General features: G+C 38.1%; 1 protein-coding gene and 1 pseudogene across 1 annotated transcript in view; one reads left to right on the top strand and one right to left on the bottom strand.

The window, feature by feature from the left end:
* Positions 1–18,797, top strand: part of ASCC3 (activating signal cointegrator 1 complex subunit 3) — a 312,984-nt gene that overhangs the window by 232,840 nt on the left and 61,347 nt on the right. Inside the window, exons 35-36 of the mRNA XM_058660479.1 lie at positions 7,787–7,898; positions 8,098–8,232. Of these exons, the coding sequence (XP_058516462.1) occupies positions 7,787–7,898; positions 8,098–8,232 (247 nt within the window). The remainder of the gene's footprint in view (positions 1–7,786; positions 7,899–8,097; positions 8,233–18,797) is intronic.
* On the bottom strand, positions 10,454–10,895 carry LOC105941556 (activated RNA polymerase II transcriptional coactivator p15-like; annotated as a pseudogene).

The raw sequence follows: 18,797 nt of genomic DNA on the forward strand, positions 1-18,797 counted from the left end.
GAAAACAGACCTTTTTGTTTAACTGTTGCAGGATTTTTTAAGTTAGACAACTGATTATTGAAATTGATGAAATGTCATTTTAAAATAAATGCCTAGTCTTGTACACACTCAAAATTGTATAATTCTGAAAAATTCTTGACAGAAGTGAAGGCCATTTGCCTACCAAGACAGATCTTACCAATCCCAACTCCATCCTTTTTTCACAAAAGTCAGAATTAACTCTCCAAATTTTATGATCCTAAAAAAAGTACATTTAAATTTAGCATCATTGTTTTAAAGTGTCTCCCAAATTACATACCTAATTAAAGTGCCTCACATTTTTAAGAAATTTGAAAATATCTACACTGACCTTTAAATCTCAAAGAATAGTATTTGGTACATTTCAATAAAGTTCAGTTACTTGAATTTTATAGCCTGTTATGCATATCAGTAGGAATGTTATCTCCTTTAGAGAAAAAAATACTGTGTTAAGAATAAATATCCCAAGTTTTTTTTCTTTCCATAGAAACGTGTTTTTCACAAATTAAGTACAAGTAATATTTTAATAAGGTCATCAGATAATTTGTTGTCGTCTCAAGGAAAATTTTAAATCATTTGTCCTTTTGACCAACTTTTTTTTAAATGTTTAATCTGAGTTTGTTTCATCTAAATGAAAGCCGTAAATTAATCTTTAAAATGAGTCAGTAGACCTAAGGCAATTTTAGAATGAGCATTATGGCATCAGGACACATCTTGAAAATACAGTGGATATAATAACTGGTGAGCAGATTATTTGAACTAATTTTTGAAGAAAAGCTTTTATCATTGTGGTTATAAATATTTGTGAGAATTCCAGAATTATTCATTAAAACATAAAGATGTAAACTGGCATTCAGATTATATTTATAGCATAATGGCTTATGACAATCAGAAACCACATCCAGTTAGCTTTTTTATCAATCAGGCTAATGAATTTATAAATGGAAGTACAAGTTTAGTTTCGTTGTGTTTGATTACAACATTCTTTTCAACGTTATTCATCCTGTGATTATTTGTATATAGTTTGATTCTTATTGCATAAATGTTACAATTACATAGGATGCTGGTACCTTTTTACTAGTATTATTAATTTAAAAATCATGTTATCATCTATGTATTAATAAAGACAACTGAAAATTGTCTTGGAAAAGTTATTGACCTAGTAAGCCGATGATAGTGAAATAGAAAGTAAATAGGCACTTATTGTAGAAAGTTTGACTGATGAATTTTATTTCTCAAGAGAGGAAAACTAAAATAGAAAAAATATTTTTAAAATTTGAAATCACTCTGGGGATCTCTTTCATGGAGTTCTGAGTATCCAGAATTTATATTTACATCTATAAAATAAGACATTTTTTTGAACTAAATGCTTCTGCTTAGTCATGTCCCAGAACAAGGAAATGTTTTAGTGGATTCTAAAGAAGGCTTTTCACTTCCACATATTTGCATTTTAAAAAAGCAGTCTTGGGCCCGGAGGCGTGGTCTAGCAGCTAAAGTCCTCGCCTTGAAAGCCCCGGGATCCCATATGGGCACCGGTTCTAATCCCGGCAGCTCCACTTCCCATCCAGCTCCCTGCTTGTGGCCTGGGAAAGCAGTTGAGGACGACCCAATGCATTGGGACCCTGCACCCGCGTGGGAGACCCGGAAGAGGTTCCTGGTTCCCGGCTTTGGATCGGCGCGCATCGGCCCGTTGCAGCTCACTTGGGGAGTGAAACATCGGATGGAAGATCTTCCTCTCTGTCTCTCCTCCTCTCTGTATATCTGGCTGTAATAAAAATGAATAAATCTTTAAAAAAAAAAAAGCAGTCTTTTTTTTTAAGGACTTATTTATTTTCATTACAAAGTCAGATATATAGAGGAGGAGGGACAGAAAGGAAGATCTTCCATCTCATGATTCACTCCCCAAGTGACCACAACGCCTGGTGCTGCACTGATCCAAAGCCAGGAACCTGGAACTTCTTCCGGGTCTCCCACGTGGCTGCAGGGTCCCAAAGCATTGGGTTGTCCTCGAATGCTTTCCCAGGCCACAAGCAGGGAGCTGGATGGGAAGTGGAGCTGCCAGGACTAGAAGCGGCGTCCAATTGGGATCCCAGCACTTTCTTTTTTTATTATTATTATTAATTACATTGCATTATGTGACACAGTTTCATAGGCTCTGGGATTTCCCGAACCCCTCCCCGTACCCGCCCCCCATGGTGGATTCCTCCACCTTGTTGCAGTATTAGAGTTCAAAATCAGTCAAGATTCTTTCATTGCAAGCATGTACCAAGCATAGAGTCCAGCTTCTTATTGTCCAGGTAAAGTCAACAGTTTCTCGGGGAGACCATCTCTGGTTTGAAGGTAGAGCTGGCAGAATATCATCCCATCCAATGAAAAGCCACAGCATAACATCAACAATTTACAACATTATGGAGTTAATTGACATGGTATTGAGTGACCAATATGCTAAAAAAAATGCAGGTTCTTAACTACATCCTGTGACTACTTCATTGACATTTCAATTTTAGTTTATATACAGAACCGGCTGCTATACACCTTAAAATGGCTATAGGGTACTATTCAGCTGTCTCGTGTCTATTTTCATTTTAGTATTTAGCAGTTTATAGTATTGAAGCATAATTTTTGCTGAACTTGGTGGATTTTAGGATAGTCTAAACTGGGTTATAACTCTAACAAGGCATATGTCAACAGTTGAGGTGCAGAACAGTTTTAGGAGGGGTGTGCAGAGAAATCTTCAATACCTTAGTGAGGAGTAACTAATCTTTGTGTCCTGCCTAGTAAGGTATGTGTGAGTCCACGCTGACCGTTTCCTGTATGGTTCTAACCTTTCCTTGTTGTTCTCTGTCAATCTATTCTAATTTTAAAAAGCAGTCTTTATTATTACTTCCATTTACCTAAAAGATCAGCAGCAAAAATCTTTCATCAGTGATTTACTTTCCAAATACCTTAAATAGCTAGGGCGGGGCCAGCTCAAAGCCAGAAACCTGAAATTTGCTTGGTATTTCCCAGGTGAATGAAGTTGGTATTTGAGCCATCATCTGTTACTTCCCTGGATGTATTAACAAGAAGCTGTATCAGAAGTACAATGCTGAGAACTCAAAGTGATACTCAGGTTCAGGATGCAGCAGAAATTCCAAGAGGCAATTTAACATCTGCCCCTGACTATTTTGCCTAAATTAGTAACAACTGGGTTCAGTATTTACTTATCTCAGCATGGGTAATATTCAGAAATGGTTTATGACAATAACTTGTAGGAAATGCAGTAATTATTTTCTGTGAACCAAAAATAGCTATTTTTTAAATGAAAAACTTGCATTCCTAAATAAATTTCAGTTACCTCTTAGCAATGTTTATTCGGTGGAGACTGCTTACCCATTTGCTCTAACGCTTTTTAGAAAAGTATGTCCTGCTATGTGTTACCAGAAATGCCCGGTGGGTTCTTTCCTCAGCTTAGTATAGAAATAAAAAGCCGGGAATCTGTTGCAAACAGATAAGTTTATTTGTGAAGGGACCAGGTGAGCAGGGAAGGGAGAGGAAGGGGAAAGCACCTCCTAAGAGCCGGGAGGTGGGGTGCCTCTCGAAAGAGGAGGGAGAGAGAGACACCAAAGGTTTGAGGAAGGGTCTTGGGATTTTATGCCTTCCCTGACCCCTCCTTGTTGGGTGGGGAACCTACAGGTAAGATGTTCCCCATTGGTGGTCTCTAAGTTAATTAGAAAATGGGTGGGCAGTGCTGGTGCTGCCCATCTGAAGGTGTGGCCAAGACCTCAGCAGGCCTGGATGGCCTCAGTCCCCCCTCTTGAAATCCCACATCCTACTTCTGTAGGGGTAAGGGGCGACGATGTCCTCTGGCTACTTCCTGCTGAATCGGGTCGTGGTTTGGGTAAGGGGCCCCTAGAGGTGTGGGATTCAGAGAGATGGTCTGGGTTATCCAAGTTGTCACGGCAGAAGTTGGTCTGGTTGCCATACAAGTTTGCATGTTTCAAGGCCACCTGGATTAACCAAGAGGTGTCCGGGAGTCCACTCGCGAAGTTTGAGATCCCATCTGAACAACAAAGAGACAATGAACAGACTAGAGAGGGAGACTTGCCCCCCTTCTCCCTTGTCTAGCCTATGCCCAAAGTGTATGTCAGAGCTGGGGGCAAGTCCAGTCTGACCCCGTGCGCAGTCATTACAGGAGTGGTCCTGCTGTCTGCCGGGACAGGATCCACGAGCTTGGGGACTACCACTATTACCCCTGCCTCGCCCCACCTGTCCGTGCCCATTGCCATTGTCTCATACCCTGTGCGCGGTCATTACAGGAGTGGCCCTGCTGTCCGCTGGGACAGGATCCACGAGCTTGGGGACTACCACTATTACCCCTGCCTCGCCCCACCTGCCCGTGACTATCTCATCTTCCGTGGAGGCTCCATAACCTTTGGTAACCATTTCTCCACCATGATCCTTTTCCTGAAAATCTAAAGTGGCCCCTGGAGTTGAGGGACATGACTGCTAATGTATATTGCTTGATCTTTCTTCTCGGCCTGATCAAAATAAAAGCCCACAGAAATGTGCGTGATCTCAGTATGGCTGAAGGTTGGCCAGACATGGAGCCTGCCTTAAAATAGGCTTACCCCAAAACAAACTGGGAAGCGGCAAATTTCTCAAATTACCTTGAACTAGCTCTAGCTGATTTCAGAAATTTTCCCCGTCTCAAAAGGAGGCAGATAAGAATCACAATAGAAATGCAAACAGAACTTTGGTCCTAAATTCCTCAGCAGCACTCTCCAAGCCTGCCCCTCCCTTTTCTATGGCTGGTTCTGGCTTCAAAGGTGATAAGATTACTACCTGGCTCAGGTTCCCTGGATTCCTGAAAGACTCCCTGTGGCTATCGGAGCTTCTAAGGGAAGAATCTCCTAACAGCGCAGCTCCGAATGCGCTCTCCCATTCTAAGGCTGTTTGGGTTTCAGAGGCGGAGAAACTGCTTGGGTGATAGAATGGAGGCGGGGGACAGAACAAAGGGACTGGCCTTTTCTCAACTCATCTGGGGGAGTATAGAGGGGGTCGTCCAAAGCTCCGCACGAGTCACTGTAAGGGATCAGCCCAAGTCGCACACTCGTGGGGGTGGCCAGGAGTCTCACCCCTCCTCCACCGAGGAGAGACCAGCCCGAAACGTGGCTGGGAGCTTGGCACTAGGGTACCCATTCGGGCGGTCGGCGTTCAGAATCCACCTGGGGAGTTTCTAGTCACGCAGAAGTGTCGCCTCTGCCAGAGACTGTCAGTCCTCCTCCAGGTTTCCTCCGAACACACGCACCCACGGCCTTGCTCCCGAAAGGAAATGGAAGGTGATAGAAAAGGGCAAAGAAGTGGTTAGGGTTTAGAGCCTCTGAAGGCCTAAACAGCCGCCCTTCCTTACACCACCCCCCTAATAATACAATCCCTCTGAAGGTTCGACCGTAGCTACGCCGTGGCCGGGGGTCCTTCGTGTTCGTGCAGAGCCATGGGGTGCCAAGGGTCACTTCCACGGGTGCAGTCCCACTTGAGGGAAGGCATACAGACCTTATGAAGTCTTCTCTCGGTTGAGTTGGGCCACGTGGCTCCCGTCTAAGTCTCTTTTTTCACGCCCCACGTTGGGCGCCAGGGAAAATATGTTACCAGAAATGCCCGGTGGGTTCTTTCCTCAGCTTAGTATAGAAATAAAAAGCCGGGAATCTGTTGCAAACAGATAAGTTTATTTGTGAAGGGACCAGGTGAGCAGGGAAGGGAGAGGAAGGGGAAAGCACCTCCTAAGAGCCGGGAGGTGGGGTGCCTCTCGAAAGAGGAGGGAGAGAGAGACACCAAAGGTTTGAGGAAGGGTCTTGGGATTTTATGCCTTCCCTGACCCCTCCTTGTTGGGTGGGGAACCTACAGGTAAGATGTTCCCCATTGGTGGTCTCTAAGTTAATTAGAAAATGGGTGGGCAGTGCTGGTGCTGCCCATCTGAAGGTGTGGCCAAGACCTCAGCAGGCCTGGATGGCCTCACTATGTCTTCAGCCTGGTTTTGTGTTTTTAAATGTTTGATATTACTGAAGTTAACTGTTTCTCTTTGAGACAGTAACTAACTACAATTATGAGTTCTCTTGTCAGTGTTTCTCCATCCCTTCAGGTTGTGGTTTCACACATTTCAAATTGCTAACACCCTTTTTTCAGGCCATAATATCCTCTTCCTAGTCCAATACAGATGTAAAAATGTCTTGGAGGTTTTAGTAATGAGAACCTGCTTGCTAAAACCTCTTTCCCCACTCTTGGTACTTGATTCAAATGAGGAAAGGTGAAAATACTATATACAGATTCTGCACACTGATTCCTTAGTGCAGAATTAACCCAGTGGGAAGGAAAACAGAGGAAGTACTCCAAGACATTGGCATAGGCAAAGGCTTCTTGGATAAGACCCTACAGGCACAGACAACAAAGGGGAAAATAATGGAACTACATCACGTGAGAAAACTTCTGCACAGCAAAGGAAATACTCAAAAAAGTGAAAAGGCAGCTGTCAGATGAGAGAAAATATTTGCAAACCATGTATCTGATAAATGATTAGTATCCAGAATATGCAAGGAACATGAAAAACTTAACAATGGAACTGTCCACTTAAGAAAAAGGGAAAAGACATGCACAGGCAGTTTTCAAAGATAAAATAAAGATGGCCAGTGGACACATGACAAGATGCTCAGAGGGAGGGTGCAGTGTGAACGTCATTATGCTATCAAAACTGTGTGCAGGAAATGTATTCCTTTTATATAACTGCAAGATTTCTAAGAAAACTACAGGTTAGTCAGTGTAACTCTTCATACTTTATATCTGTTTCCAGCACAAATTTATACAAATCCTAAAGATTTTCAAAAGCCTCTGGGAGTTGCAGAGAGAAGCACTCAGCAGCCAAGTGAATTGTTTGTGTTTTCTAAAATAAAAATGTAAACACATGAATATATATTGACATTTAGCGGAAATGCTTTACTTTTAGCCTGAAGTGCCTTCCTTTCGTTAGAATTACATCTATTCCTTAAGAAGTAAGAAAATAGCAATAGAATTCATCTATCACCCAGATTGACAGTTTTTGAGATTTGTGAAGTTAGGATAAGTTTTATATAAGATGGATGTATTTTTACATATGTATGTGTATACAAATATATTTGCACATACAGACACTTGTAAAGTACACCTGTTTTGTGGCTGTGTAAACTGAAGAAATGCTAGCTTTAGCATAGGAAAATTAATATGCATAATTTTATGCACTTGCCTTATATTTCAAAGTTTATCATTTTTCAAACCCGAGACAGGGCTTTTTCATCTGTAGAGGTAATTGCATGTGATGTTACTTTATTTGAACTTCTGTAAATGTAAAACTCAGTGGATGTTCTTATCATAAAGATTTAATTTTTCCTACTATACAGATTTACATGTGTACAGAATAATCCCCCCTCCCTTTCTCTCCTCTCTCCTTGTAAGCCCAATTATTACAATGACATAGTAATTTATTTTGCCATTAAAGGCTTAACTTTCTGATATATGAATATAACATGACAAGTGTAGGAAAAGATATAATGTAACATAACAGAATAATTAAAAATAACCTGGAAATGCTACTATTATTTGGGAATAAAAACACATGCTGTATACATCTCTTCTTTCTCTGTATGCTGCTGTAAATGTAATTTAATAATTTTGAGATTCTGAAAAATTATATGTAAAGCTGTGGTGATAATTTTAGTAAAATTATCTTGAAACAGATAATATTTTTCTTGTTTTCTAGCTATTACAATTTGGGTGAAGTGAGCCATGATTCCGTGAACAAGTTTCTTTCCCACCTGATTGAGAAGTCCCTGATTGAATTGGAGAACTCCTACTGCATTGAAATTGGAGAGGTATGATTGAATCTTGTGTGTTCCAGCTGAGATGATTGCCCAGCTTTTTAGGCAGTGCTGGGCTTTTACTTTAGCGATGCCAGGGTTTTTACAAAATAGTTCCAGTAAGTAAAGTGCAACTTGGATAACTAATTTTATAAAGTTACATAGTTCTGTTGAGCTTTCTACTTAAATTACATTATTTTTTATTTTCAAATAGGATAGTCGGAGTATTGAACCTCTGACATATGGCAGGATTGCTTCCTATTACTATCTGAAGCATCAAACAGTTAAAATGTTCAAGGACCGTTTGAAACCTGAATGCAGTACTGAAGAATTGCTTTCAATTCTGAGTGTGAGTTTCACAATGTTGTTGCATTGATTTTTTTTTTCAAGCTTTTAAATTTTATTTTCTTTAAATGAGAAAAAATGAGCTTATTTTATTCATATAGTAGTTTTTTATTGTTACTATTTTCCATTATGTGGGTTTGTAGGTGTATGATTTCCCCCTCTACCTCCTCCTTCCCTTTCCCCATTTACCCACCCCCCATCAACTATTTTCCTTCATATTATGATAATAGTATAGTCCTTTAGCAACAGTCACAGTTCAGCATTCTGCTGCTGAATTGTATCATGATATTATAGATATTGACAATGATAGACAGTCTAGTATTCTATTTTCTAGATATATTAACAGCTTCATTGGGAGTATTCCTTTTATTTGAGAGTAGAGATGCACATTGCAGTATATGTTCACTTCCTGGTAATTAGACTCCATTATATAGTTGATCTGTGAGGAAAAAAAAAAAATATATATATATATATATATATGCCTATATATCTATTAGGTTTGTATTTTGTGTGAGGGTTGCCTTCTATCAGAGGGAGCATATGATATTTGTCCTTTGGAACTGGCTTATTTCACTAAGCGTAATGGTCTTGCATTGGAATCATTTTGTTGCAAATGGTAGAATTTCATTTTTTTCTTAATGGTTTAGTAATATTCAGTTAAGTAGATGTACTGCAGTTGCTTTGTCCATTCCTTTTTCAACATTGATGTTGAGTGTTCAGACTTCCTTATGTGTTTTACATCTTCTTTTTTAAGTTTTAGATGGTTGCCATCTCATTTTTATTTAAATTGGAATCATTTTATAAAATCCATGTCGTTGCCAGACAAGGTCACACAAAGTAACTTCTGAACTAAGTTCTTCCTGAAGCTTAGATCCTTCTAAGAGGCACTTTTAAATATCAAAGTCAAAATAAAGGAGAAGTATCTTGAGTAAACCAGATGGCCATTCTGTCTTCGATGTAATATGTTCTTTGGATTATGATCAAAAGGTTTTCTTACTGCTTCTGTTGGATGGTCGTTGTTAAATGGTTACTCAATGTAACTGAAGTTTCTTCATATAAAGATCCATAGGATTAAGTTCTGTTAGACTTAATGCCAGGAAATCTGTTTAACATCCCTTTCCCTGTGCACACCCTTTAGTGAGGTCTGAGGAAGTAGCCTGTATTCATTTTTCCTTTTTTTGCCAGGAGCTAAACTTAAAATTGGAATAAAAAAATACTATTAGAAATATCTTCTCTGCCTTTCTTATTTAGTTAGGCTTACTTGTAATGAGTGCTAATGAAGCTTTGTTGACATATTAGTCTGGATATCCATATAGACTGACAGTTGTTACATCCTGTGCGTGAGTTGATGCTTTGATTCTGTTGTAGTTTAGTTGCCAGCTTCTAAGCTTCTGCTCCTGTTGGATGATCATTCTAAGTAGAGTTCGTCGTCACATTCAGTTTTTTAATTTCATTTTTTTAGTTTTCCCTCAAAAGGCTGTTGTTAGCATACAGCAAAATACATTGCAGCCGACTAGATAATGTTGATGAGTTGATGATTAGAGGGGTACATAGGCAGATAGGTATTACTCAGTTTTTGCTTGTTTGTAGAATATAGTGTTAAAGTATGTGAAGCAACCACTTATTTTCTTTGAATTTTTTTAAGTTCTTTGAGAAACCATAAATTAATTTCTGAGGAAAGAATAAAAAATATAAACATAGCAAGAATTTGTTCTAGTGGTTAAGATAGCAGCTGTAATCTTTGAATCCCATTTCAGAGTGCCTGGGTTTTGGAAACCCAACTCCAGTCCTAATTTTATTTGCTGCTGATGTGCACTCTAGGAACAGCAAGTGATGAGTCAAATATTTGGATCACTGCCACACATTTTGGAGCCCCATATTGTGTTCTTAACTCCCTGTTTACAGACATCTGAAAGTGAACTAGGTGGTGAGAGCTCTCTTTTTCTCTCCCTGTATACCCACCAAATTGATTTCTTAAATTGACATAAATACAGTTCTTAAAACATTTATTTGAAAGATGGAGGAAGAGGAAGATCTTCCACCAGCTTTTTTTTTAAGGTTGTAATTACTTAATTTTATTTTACACTAGATGGGCGCAAAGCATTCCTCCTTAATAAAGTTGACAGTTAGCTTCACTCAGAACATTTTTAATAATGCACGTAAAAAAGCATTCATCATAAAAATTGTTCTGCAATCCAAATATATAATAGCTTGGAAAACAGCATTCAGAAAACAAAGCCAAAGTAAAGACAGGGTAAAACAAGTAGGACATAGCAGGTCCCACATGGCTCGGATCTTAGTTTTCTTACTGCAGCAGCCATGTCAGAAATCTGTTCCTTCAGATGGCTCCACTGCTCTGAATTTAAAGAAGTGGTTTCATTTCACCTTCGGAATCTACCCAGTATTCTCGATTATCAAGCAGAACTTTCCCTTAAACACTGATGTACCTCACTTTCCCAATCTGGAACATGCTGCCGGCTCTGCTGCTGCTGCTCTGTTTGGGAGAGGACAGAACTCTATTGTGTCGCCGGTCTTCTGCTTCACAGGATTTTCCTGAGTGACTTGCCTTTTCCTCTTTAACTTTTTGCCTACCTCACTGTTGGAATCACTGCCAAACAAGCCTAAAGACACAAGTTCCTTTGACTTTGGCATTGCCTCCATCTTGCTCACTACCTTGCTCATCCCATCTACTGTTCACTCCCTAAATGCTCACAACATACAGGACTGAGCCAAGGAGTCCTGCATCTCCCGTATAGGTGGCAGAGATTCAACTGCTTGACCTATCTCCTGCTGCCTCCCGAGGTGCTCATTAGGAGGGAATTGGAATGCAAAGCAGGACTGCAACTCAGTGGAGCAGGCATGCAGGTGTTCCAGTGTCCCAAGTGGCGCCTTAACTGCTGCTCCAAACATCTTCCCTGAGAATATTTTTCACACCCATAAGGGTGAGATTCATATCATTTATACCATAGAATTTCTGTGGAAGAAGAACTGGTTATACAGACAAAATTTAAAAAAATTTAATTGAGTTTGAGCATGCACTTGAGCATAGGTATTACATTAAAAACATTGTTTTTTCATATTTTTTCCTAATTACTAACTTGACGCATTTAACTAATCTGATATTGAAGTACCTTTTTTAGAAAGGGATTTACTTATTTATTTTGAAAGTAAGAGAGAGAGTGTGTGAGCACTCTTCCATTTGCTAGTTAGCAATAGCCAGTGCTAGGCCAAGCTGACACTAGGAGCTAGGAGCTTCATCCAGGTCTCCCACATGGTAGCAGCAGCCCAAGCTTTTGAGCCCTGCTTCACTGCTTTTCCCAGGCCATTAACAGGGACCTGAATGCAAAGTGGAACCACTATGATGGGCGCAAACTGATACCCATATGGAATGCTTCTGTCAGTCAGGAACATTGCTCTCTACTCTACAGCCTCAGCCCCTAAAGTATTTTGCTACTACCATAGGAACTATTTCAGTTGCTAGCATCTTCAAGAAGTTTCATGTGTCAGGCAATAATCTGAGTACTTTCCACTGATAAATTCATTCAGTGCTCAGAGCACCCACTCAATCAGTATTAACAATATCACATCACTATTCCTATTTTCCATAAGTGAGTGAGAGATACTTAAAACTAGATATTCATTGTATAAAGTAAAAGGCTTAAGGCTAGATATACATTGAATGAGATGAAAGCATATGCTGTTACATTCTAATTTCCCATTCACTGCACTTAAAAAGCCCAAACATGTGTTCAATAGTATCCCTTGTTCATGGTTTCATAGTTTGAGTTACTTATGACCAACTACAGTCCTAACATATTATTTGTCTTGACTCTTTAGAGACAGATCACCTTCATATTACCTTTACTAAAATATTTTGTTGTAATTGCTCAGCTTTATTATTGATAATATCTTATTGTTCATCATTGTAAATAAAATATCATAGGTATGTATGTGCAAGAAGAAAACAGTGTAATATAAGGTTTTGGTACGGTTTCTGGTTTCAGGTGTCTACAGAGTTTTAGATTGTTTTCCTCCATAGTTAAGGAGGGTACTTTACATACTGCCATGGGAATTAAGTCATTGTTTCCCACGCCTTAAGCTTCTCAGTGAAAAGGCATTGGCACGAACAGTAAGTCTGTGCATATACTATCAGTGCCGGTGTGTTCTCCAGCATTAGGCTGCTTAAAAGCAGTTATATTAATCTTGTGATGCATTTTTCTTAAAATAAAGCCAGCTCTATTGAGAATAATTGAAAAATCATCTTCAGTTATGTGTGTTACAAGCTGTATATATCTCAGATTTCACCTCAATAAAAATGCAATTCCATCTTCCTATGGTGTTGATAGATTGACCTCTATGTTTCTGATAGAGGATACTGTAATCTGCAGTACCTTTGTGAAACTTCATGTTAAGTGAGGAATTTCAGTATATTCACAAGGAAATGAGTGATACCATACTCATACGTAAATTTTGTGCCTGGGTGTATTCATTGGGCACTAGGTAGCATCATTGATGACTACCCAAGAAAAATGCAGCAAGGTTATGTATGAAGTAATTATACTACAGATTCTGGGACTGATTTTTCTCACTAAAAAAGTCTTTTAAATGTTTTCTCTTGCCGTACCAAGGATTCATTGAACCTCAGTATCTTCCATACTACTACCTGCAAAAACACCCGTGAATCTCCTTGAGATTTCAGATCAAGGAGAAAGGCACAATCAGGAGCAAAGCAAAACAGAAAAAAGAGAAGCAAGTGGATAGACTTACTGTTTCCAGGATCTAGTACTATTGTCTTTTTCTCAATAGAATATTCATTGTAGTCACATTGTGTTTTGACCAATTCAGTATAACTTATTCATTACCAGTATTTTCTTTTACTAAGATAAATTCATTGATGGTTCTACAGTCATCTTAAAAATTTGTAAGTTATTCATTATTTTCAAATAATAGCTCAGTATTTCTGTCAAGTTTCTATTATTTTGAATACTGTTTAGATCACGCAATAATAGTTTCTTTAGTTTTATCAGTAAAAGAAGCTTTCTCACTATTTCATAGGCTTCACTTTCTGTGTAACCTTTGGTTTGAGTGAACTGATGTTTTGGTGTTATTGCAGTGCAGAAGTCAGTCAGCAGCCTCTATGATAAACATTTGTAGGAAGTAAATTGGAAGCAATGAAGCCAGAACTTGACGAACAGATTTCAGTATGAAATACAGGAATCCCAAGACACGTATTAACTCCTGCACCAAATATCTGCCCTTTAATCAATTTTGCATTGAAAGCTTCATCTTTCATGATATACCTTAGCAGACTGTTTTTAGCTTTGGTAAAAACTCCTTAACTTCTGAATTCTATCTTTTATGTTCTTCATCAGTAGAACAAGAGATCAGTAGAAGTTTTTAGAATGGGAAAATGTGAGAACACCTCAGAAATTTCATGACAATTAAGTTAAAAGCTTAAATTTTTTTTATAAAGCGAATTTTCAGATATGTGCATAGTATTTCATAAAACACCATTCTGAAGAACTTTTTTGAAGAACCTTTAGATTAACAGGGTCATTCAGTTAACTAAATTCATCATCGGTCTGATGAAATTTTATTCTTCCAAACAGTATGGACGTAAGCTAAAGGAAATAGTCTTAAGATGTGTCTTAGGAATATTCTAAAATATTAATATCTTTATTAGTTTATCGGTCACTCTCAATTTTTTACATTAACATTTAGTTGTCATCTTTCAATTTATAGACTGATACTGGTTTATCAGAAGCTGACTGAAGTCATTAGCTCAGCGTTTGCTGTAATAATTAGAGTAAAATGTTGTACATCATCAAAAACAAGGGGAATCCCAGTACCTATAAAACTGTGTCACATAATACAATGTAATTAATAAATACATTTGGAAAAAAACCTGTAAAGTCAAAGAAGAATATGACATTCTGTTTTTCATGTTAATCTTCCCTGCTGGGGCAGATCTGCTATATACTGGTGGCCCTACATCAAAAGGACATGAGAGAGAAACTTTAAGTCAAAATGCATTGCTCATTTGATAGAAGACGTGTCATTAAAGCTCATTAAGCTGCAAAACACAAAAGCTTTAAATCAATGTAAGCAATTAAAATCATGACCCATGTGAATAGAGACTCTTTTTGTATCTTGCATGTGGTAACTTTTTCACAATTAGTAAGAAGTTCCATCTGATCCTGCAAGTAATAAAACTCTGAGTGTATTGTCTCACTTGATGGTAATAATATAGGTCAAAAGTTTATGAAGGACTATGTACTATTTTAGAAGTATGGGAGGGAGGATTTGGGGAGGAGGTGAGGAAAATCCTAGAGCCTATGGAATTGCATCATAAAATTTGATTTTAAAGTTTGTGAATGTAAATAGGCCTGGAATAAACTTTTTAAGGCAACTAGAGGGGTAGACATTTGTTACACTGCTTTAAGTTGTCGTTTACAATTCCTGCATCTCTTATGGGAATGCCTGGTTCAAGTCTCAGCTGCTCTATTTTGGGTCTGGCTACCTGATAAAAGGCTCCCTGGGTGGCAGCAAGCAGTGATTCAAGAGCTTGATGCCATGTTTCCCACATGGGAGATCTGAACAGTGTTCCAGGTCCCTAGCTTTTGCCTAATCCAGCCATGGCCGTTGTAGATATTTGATTAGTGAAGCAGAAAATGGAAAATATTTCTCTCTCTCTCTCTCTCTCTCTCTTTCTCTCTCTCTCTCTTTCTCTCTGGCTTTTAAATACTTAAATAAACATTTCAACAGAAGCTTGTGAAAGTAAAAACTACAGAAAAACTCAAAAAGAAGAAGGAATGATGGCTTTATATTTGGTGTGATAATAGATGTTCATCATTTACAGACAAGAAGGGGTAGAGATCAGCATTGGGCATGCCTGGTATTTGCATGGTTTATTCTCTCTACCAGCTGTGTACCTTAGAAATATCTTTATCCTGCAGAGTATTGTGTTCCTATGAATAGGTTGCCCTTCCAGATATTCCAGATATTCATTCTTATTAATTATTTTACTATTATATGAAAATCTTTATTCTATCCAATGCAAAGAGAAAATAAAGGTCCACTAGTGATTTCTTTTCACTTATAATACCTCTTTTAAGACTTCTGTTCACTTATGTTTCTCTTCAGAAAGTTAAGCTGTTTCAGCCTTACTTGTTTGTTTATTGTTGTCCTGAAATGATCATAACATATGCTGGGTGGAAAATCAAAGATTCTGTTGAGCATAATTTTATTCTATAGTAATAACACACTTATTTTAATTTGTATTTCAACATTTACATTTTTAGAATAGTGAGAGCTAGTTTTAATTTAGTGTGAGCTCAGTGTTAATACACAGATATTGAAAATGAACTTCAATAACATCATTGTTTTAGGACCTATGGAAAGTAGCTCCTTAAAACTCTTGCTCATCTAACTTCCTCTCCTAAGACATATTCTTTTTTATTTTATAATTTTAGTTGCAAAAATTTTTGAAGCACTGAAATATAAGAGTATATGGCAGCGGTGCTACTTTCAAAATTAAGCACGACTTTTTTACAGCATGTTAAATGGTAATATAAATCACTGGCAAATATTTCAGAATTCCTTTATTAAAGATGTAGATTTTAACTTTGAAGCAATTTGATGCTATTGAATAAGTTGGGTATTTTGTAGGAACCCTTGCCAATTATTTTTAACACCATGAATTAATAAGCTTCATCATTAAGGCAGCTGTTTCACACCTCTATTGTTAACTGGTGACATTACATCTGTCTTGCTCTATTGATGCCCTCCTTCCTACTTATTGAAGCATTTAGCAGTTTTGGCAACAGGGACTACATGGCATGGAGTTAGGACATCTAATTAGCTGTAAGTGAAAATCATTAGGGAAAAGGACATTTTAGAAGTAATTTGAAGAATCTCTTAATGATGTTGGCACTAAAAGCCCAAGTCTAGAGTCAGAGTGCCCATCCATGTGGCAAATGGTGATCATGCTTTGTTATGGACTTTTCAGAAGATAGCATATTTCAAAACAGTAGTAGAAATGAAAACTTTCAGGGTTAGAAAAAATTTATTTGAGCAGTTTTTACTATGCTTTTAGTCACTTTGAAAAAAATGTGTCCAATGTATCTTGCCTGTAGCATTCCCCATAAAATTTTTATATGATATATTCATTTGTTGTGGCTCTTGTGACTATGTGAAAACATCAGGTTATATTTACACATCAAATATCCAATTTGAAAAGTTATACTAGTCCTGTTTTCCTTCAAGGCCTTGGATATGAACTACAAGTATATTTCATATTTTAATTTAAAAGAGAATCATTCGGGCCCGGCGGCGTGGCCTAGCGGCTAAAGTCCTCGCCTTGGAAGCCCCGGGATCCCATATGGGCGCCGGTTCTGGTCCCAGCAGCTCCACTTCCCATCCAGCTCTCTGCTTGTCGCCTGGGAGAGCGGTCGAGGATGGCCCAAAGCTTTGGGACCCTGCACCTGCATGGGAGACCCGGAGGAGGTTCTTGGTTCCCAGCATCGGATTGGCGCAGCACCGGCCCATTGCAGCTCGCTTGGGGAGTGAAACATAGGACTGAGGATCTTCGTCTGTCTCTCCTCCTCTCTGTATATCCGGCTTTCCAATAATAATAAAATCTTTAAAAAAAAAAAAAAAGAGAATCATTCAAAATTTTTAAAGTACCAGAACAATGCAGTTTTCTTGTATCTCTATATTTGCAGATTTGATAGTTCTCCATGTTGCTTTTTTTTTAAATGCATACTAATTCTCTCATCTACCCATATAAAGAACATTTTCGATGACAGCATGTTTAATGCTGATTTTTTTTCATATGTTTGGGTAAGATTTCTACAAATCTTTCATAGAAAACTGCAAAAATATGCTTCTCAAAGATTGTAAAAGAAATTTAAAAAATTTTTAAAGTGAGAAATTTGAAACTGACTGAATTTTTATAAAATAGCTAAGAGTAATGTTGAGAAGTGACCCAGCATGTAAAATTAGGGTTCATTAAAGTAGGAAATAACAGTGTTCACCACCAGCCTCATGGCCTTCCATTTCCACAGAGCCTCCTGACAATCTCAGGATCCCATCTGCTGCTCTGTGCTGCTAGCGGGAAAGCCTAACGCGACATCATCTTCTAGGGTGTGTGAGAAGAGCTTCCCTAACCTCGGGCTGGGGGCTGCTTGGCATCTTCAGAAACAGCACAGATGGCAAATGACTTGAAAAAGTATCCTTTACTTCTTGGTCCCTTTCCCTTGAGACCTTCCTTGTTCACTGTTTCTTAGCTGTTCCTAGCTTTCTGTATACAACCTTTGTTTAGCAGAGAAAAATATTTTCCTGGCAAAATGCCTCCACATTACCGGATTACTTAAGGATTTTTAAGTTGCTATGTTCGGATTTAAGCAACTATATCCATTTGTGATACTAACTGGAATTTGTCCTGTTTGAAATTATTGTTCCATGTGTGTGTATTTGTATGAAGTTAAAATGTCGATTACCAGGATTCTAAAGGCTGATGATTAAATAAGATTGTTAATTAAGAAGTGAATTTAGTTAGCAAAGAGGAATAGCCTTAGTATTTCTTCTATTATCACCCAGATTAACATTCCCATTTGAAAAAAAGATCTAGCTCTTCCCAAGATAGCACATTAATACAAATTTATACCTGAAACTTAGCTCCTGGCAGAGAGCACAGTTGCAGTTACAGTTCATATTTCCCAGCCATCTTTCAAGTTTCTTTTTCCTTTGCTATTTTTATTTTTCTTTTATCGTCTATTTGGCCTCTTGTTTTGGGCCTCTTTAAATCTACATCAGTAACCTAAGTCAAAGTTATCTGTAAATATTTGGTAGCTTTTCAGTGCTCAATATGCTTTGCTAAATGTTTAGTGCACTTGAGGAATAACAAAGAAATAAAAGAAATGTGCATATCTTTTAAGAAGATTTATGCCACAGCCCCAAAGCCCAGTGAACCCGAAGGAACAGACTGTCACATAGATTCTTGCTCCGTGCCATTGCCTCGTGACAGCTTTATCTATGTATGGGAAACATTGACACCTGCCTACAAAATTCAGTGCAGAAAACTTGTCCCTCCCCAAAAAGTTACCAGCCTAGCTCATGGACAGGATTAGATCCCAGGCTCATTGGATCTTATAAAAAAATGTTTTCAAAGGGAAGCTCAGACCATTTTTTAAATTGCAAATATAATCTGGAATGGTATTATGTGAATTAAGTCATATTTGTCAATCTGTTACAGTTTGCTTCCAGTAAACCCTATCATGAAGTCTTTTGGTAAAGTAAATCACTACTAATTTGGGGTTTCTTGAAAGCAGTTTTATTGAGATGTTTTTTAGTGTGGTCCACCCATTCTCAGGTGTAACACCAATGATTTATAGTATGTTTGCCGAATTGTACAGCCATCACAATGTTCATTCTCAGAATGACTAATAGGCTATTAGCAGAATTGGTGATTTTAAAAATCTTCTGTATTTTCTAGTGTGAAATGTATCATGCTGTACTTAAAAATAAGCCGTAACATGTGCCAGTCTCCTTACTATATTCAGTCTTGTG

Source organism: Ochotona princeps, chromosome 1, assembly GCF_030435755.1.
Source record: "Ochotona princeps isolate mOchPri1 chromosome 1, mOchPri1.hap1, whole genome shotgun sequence".
Taxonomy (NCBI): Eukaryota; Metazoa; Chordata; class Mammalia; order Lagomorpha; family Ochotonidae; genus Ochotona; species Ochotona princeps.